At 52.5% G+C, this 4,587-nt stretch overlaps 1 protein-coding gene across 1 annotated transcript; it reads left to right on the top strand.

Moving 5' to 3' along the window:
- Positions 1 to 3,131: 3,131 nt before the first annotated feature.
- On the top strand, positions 3,132 to 4,325 carry LOC117849347 (putative F-box/kelch-repeat protein At1g13200). The gene is made up of 3 exons (XM_034730893.1): positions 3,132 to 3,247; positions 3,354 to 3,644; positions 3,701 to 4,325. The coding sequence occupies exons 1-3, from the start codon at positions 3,132 to 3,134 to the stop codon at positions 4,323 to 4,325; spliced, it is 1,032 nt and encodes a 343-aa protein (XP_034586784.1).
- The last annotated feature ends 262 nt before the right edge of the window (positions 4,326 to 4,587 follow it).

Below are 4,587 nucleotides of genomic sequence, written 5' to 3'. Positions count from 1 at the left end.
TGATTGGTTGCTTGCACCAACAGCTGAGCTAGGCCTCTGTGATGCAAGATGCCCCTCCCAACCAGGCCTGTTGGAAATGCAGGAATCGAGCGTTTCTGCCGGGCCAGGCTGGCGCGAGCACATGAGTTGCATGAGTGCAGAGAAGCGGTGCAAGGCTAGCTGGTGCGTTCAGGCAACCAATCAACTTTTCTATTGGCCATGCTGCATGCGCCCAGGCAACCAAATAGTGGGCATTTACATGACAACAGCCTGACCGGGGAGGGCCTGGCTCACCGGTGCGATGTAGGGATGGGGTGTGCAGGCAACCAAACATGCCTTATATTGTGCCCTACGTCGAGAGTTTGGTCTCGCTTAGAGCATGTAATGTATAACCACTGGTACCAAGCATGCCCAAGTTGATCGAACGAACCACAATGATCAATGGTATGGAAGATTGACTCCACATCTTTGCCTATGTACAAATGCAGGACTAGTTCGATGTTGATAGTGATTAGCGATGCTATCCTTTTGTTCTTTTTTCCTCGAATACGTAGGAGAGTTGTGTATCATTGTATTAAGAAAAAATTGAAGAAATCGAGAAAGTTATTTACAACGACACGGAGCAGAATGCTCACGCCAAAGCATTAGGCACTAAGGTGCACTAAGAAGCCGATGACCTTATATTTAAACCCTACTACTCGCTATTGAGATCACCCTACTTCACGTCTGATTGCACTCAGCAGCTCCTGCACCGTGACTTCGCGGCCGTGGAAGAGACGTGCATTGTGTTCCTTCCACAAGCTCCAGATGATTAGCATGAAGAGTGTACCAATTCCTCTTCTCTTCCCTCTTAGCTGCGATGTTCTGACATGAGCCCACCAGTCTTGCAATGAACGAGGAGCAGCCTGGAACGTACAGGCGCACCCCAGCCAAGTCAAAGCTTCCCACCAGGTCTGCTTCGCATAGGAGCAGTTGACGAGGATATGATCAGTAGTTTTCGGGTCCTGGTCACAAGGTCAACAAGATGCGTGAATCTCCAAGTTATGGCGCCGTCGTCTGTCAGGTGTCCAGAGGTTGGTTTGTGTCATTTGGTTCAGTAGCTAGTGAGCAGTTTTAACTCGAGCACCACTCATTCATTTTCGGCATTACTCCGTGTATACAGTACTAGTTAGATTCTGCAAATTAATGTTGCTATATTGGAAGGAAGCATCAATGAGTGAACAGCTGCTAAAATTTAGACATCTCCATTTATATTTGATCACCAACACCGAGTGCTTTGTCAAAGTATACAAAGTTTAACCCTTTTTTTTAAAAAAAATACAAGATGCATTTTTTAATGTGACGCAGTCTAGAGGAAGTCCACACCAGTGTTTAAAATCTCCGGCTAAACCTCTTAGCTGTTGGGCAGCTATAGCCGGCTATAGCTACAGCTAAGCAATTTAGCGGATTTGCAAATATAGGTTAAAAAAATCAGAAATGTGACATCATTACTTCACTAATTCATCTCATCACCAAGTCATCAGTTCTCGCTTCTCAGTTCTCACAGGAGTATAGCACAATATACAGGACATTGGACCATGTTTCAGTCCAGAACACTTGGCACTCACAGTTCATCACAGGATGAGAACAGGACAGAGGCAAACCATAGAGACAACGCATCATCTACCCATCAGAACAGTCACCAGGATACCAGAATCAGAGGAGGAAAGGGGAACAGAGAACGTGCTGGTTCTTCCTTGCCTCGCGTTGCAGCCTCAAACGAAGCAGCCGCCGGTGGACCATGGCACCGTCGCAGTCGCCGCCGCCTTGGTGGGTTGTAGCAGCAGCCGTCGCTTAGGGTAGAGAAGTGGGAAATAGAGAGGGTGCTAGTCTTCCTCGTCTCCAGGTTTGCCTGTGTATACATGGGCTGAAACGATGAAATCTGGGCTGAAATTCTTGGTGGCCGAGTCCGTTGCCTGCCAAGTTTGTTCGCTCGCGCTAAATGAAGGCTCATTTTGGCGGCTATCTCCAGCTAAACCGCTATTAGCGGCAGCGATTGAACTTCGCAGCCGCTATCTCCGGCTAACCTTGGTCCACACACACTGAGAAGACATCAATGGCTTGATGGCTCGCTTGCCGGTCATCGACCCACCGTGGCTTCATATAGAGCGTGGACTGGCTTTAGCGTCTAGGGACGTGAAGACTCCTTCCTTCATAGAGAAACTGAATTGTGAACACGGTGTCAAAGTGAATAGAAGAGAGGGTGTGATGAAAGGTTGCCTTAGCTAGTGGCTAGCTCCTCATGCGGCTTGGCAGCTGCTTTCGTGGTGAGTTCTTGGTGGAGCTCGATCGTGGATTAGAAGTGCCATTTGCGACGTGGAAACATCACAAACAGGAAAAAGCCGACCTGTACTGGAAATCAAAATCATGTATATGATGACACACATCACTGACGAATTTTTTATACGTATCAGCATCCATCACCCTCATTCCCTTTTGCGCCTTATGATTCCTACTACTAGGAAAACGTCAGTTCTCCGAGTGACGTCGCTTGGCCGGCTATCCACCTGTTAGCTACTCAGATGACAGCAACAAGATCGATCGATGAGAACTGAATTGGGTTAGCAAGAACGGAGCAGAGATGGACAGCAGAGGATGATGGCTTGTTTCTCTCAACAATTATCGTGAAAGTACACTGGCCCGCCTGGCCCATTTACCTCTGAGAGGCCCATTTGCTTGCACATCAGCTTCTTTCCGCAGTTGGAGCTGACTTCTGACACCACCGAGCGAGGCCCTCGACATGGAAGACGGAAGAGAAGCTGCAGGGCGTGCTGATTCAGCGAGTGGCCACGGATCGGCCGGCCACCGTCATCACACGAGATGACGAGACACAAAGGAGCTAAAACCTACTCGGATTCCAAGACGAGGATGAGAATCGGACTCGGAATCGATTTGACGCTGCGGGCACAGCGCGCCTCCATGATAAATACTCCCAAGCACCGCATGCACCTCGATCCATCCAAGAACTTTTTTTTAAAATTGCGGACCCAGCAGAAATTGCCGGGTTTGTATTAATTAATAGAATAGAGAAGAAACATCCATCGAACAACTCGATCAAGATGCATCTCCGAGCCTGTTTCCTAAAAAAAAAGATGCATCTCCGATCTGGCAGGATGCTGGGCTCCGACGAGAAGCGCCACCGGACCTTGGCCGCCGCCATCCCGGACGACCTGCTCATCTCCGAGGTCCTGGTGGTCCACCTCCCCGCCAAGCCCCTGGGGCCCTGCAGGTGCGTCTGCCGCTCGTGGCGCGACGGGATCGCCGGCGCCGCCTTCGTCCACCGTCACCTCGAGCTGTCCCGCTCCAGCCCACCCTCCGTGCTTGCCATACCCCAGCGAGGTCGACCCGCACGACGCCTACGCGACGACGTCCGGTGAGATCAGCTTCCACCGCCTCCTCCTACCACCGCCAGAACAGGCGCTGGGCACCATTGGCACCGAGCTCATCTTCGAGAAGGCGTGGCCGGAGGGCATCACGCGCCGCATCATACCGACGCACTGCGACGGTTTGGTCGCGATCGCCACGGCCACGGATCACAGGGTGTTCGTCTGCAACCCGGCAACAAGAGAGTTCGTCGCGCTGCCGCTCGGCAGCCATAACGAGCTACTACATCTAGCGAGATGCTGGTCCTGCCGGTGGCGCTAGGCTTCGACCAATGGCGCAACCGCTACCTCGTTGCCAGGTACTTCTACCGGAACTTCGGTGAGGTATCCTTCGACGAGGCCACCGGCGAGTGGTCGCAGGACTGCACCGTCGGCCACGAGGTCTTCACGCTCGGCGGCGGCGACTCCTGGGAGGCCACCGAATGCCCGCCGCACGCCGCCGGAGTTCAAAGGCCTGTATGCACACGGCAGGCCTTCTACTGGCACGCCGTCGAAGAGCCACTTCTGATTTGGTTCGGCCTGCGGGACAGGACGTTCGCGGTGGTGCCACGCCCTCCGGCCAGATGGAGCCCCCACGACGACATGGCGGACCTGGACGGGAGGCTGTGCAACGCCCACGCCGGCGCAGAGGCGGCGGCGTTCCATGTCTGGCTGGCAGACGACAGGCCTGAGCTGCAGTGGTCGTTGCAGTTCCGCATTGAGCTCCTCTACCCGCCGGACGATCCCGATATCATCCACTACATGAGGCCGGTTATCTCCGTTGGGAGCAAGATGTTGTTAGCAGTGGTGGGCAAGTGCTCCTACCTGTTCTGGGGCACCATGACGAACGAAGCTCAGCAAGAAGCGGTGGACTTGCATCACGAGGTGCAGTACGAGCGACCGGACGGAAGCAAGTGCATGAGCCAATCGCAGGACGGAAGCTGATGGAACGAGCCAAAATGATGGTTTGGGAGACTCCATTTTTGCCTATGGCCAGCTAGATTTGTGTGGGTCGAATTTGATGATAGCCATGATATCCTTAACACCAAATTAGCAACTGACATCAGTCCGTGTCAGATTTTAAGGTCCAGCAGTCCACCAAGGGATTACCCAAGTGGTTTATTTGTAGGCAAAGGGGATTGCGAGACAAAAACTCGAGGATGATCATAAGAACACGAAGGATTTAGACAGGTTTGAGCCTTTGGAG

Source organism: Setaria viridis, chromosome 3 (assembly GCF_005286985.2).
Source record: "Setaria viridis chromosome 3, Setaria_viridis_v4.0, whole genome shotgun sequence".
NCBI classification, from domain to species: Eukaryota; Viridiplantae; Streptophyta; class Magnoliopsida; order Poales; family Poaceae; genus Setaria; species Setaria viridis.
The sequence above is the reverse complement of the archived record's forward strand: the minus strand, read 5'-3'. Positions and strand labels throughout refer to the sequence as shown.

Bases quoted from the DNA above. Each gene is read 5' to 3' on its own strand.
- LOC117849347 (XM_034730893.1), top strand. From the start codon at position 3,132: ATGCTGGGCTCCGACGAGAAGCGCCACCGGACCTTGGCCGCCGCCATC. The intron at 3,248-3,353 runs GTGCGTCTGCCG...GCCATACCCCAG, and splicing joins AAGCCCCTGGGGCCCTGCAG to CGAGGTCGACCCGCACGACG. The intron at 3,645-3,700 runs GTCCTGCCGGTG...CCTCGTTGCCAG, and splicing joins CTACATCTAGCGAGATGCTG to GTACTTCTACCGGAACTTCG.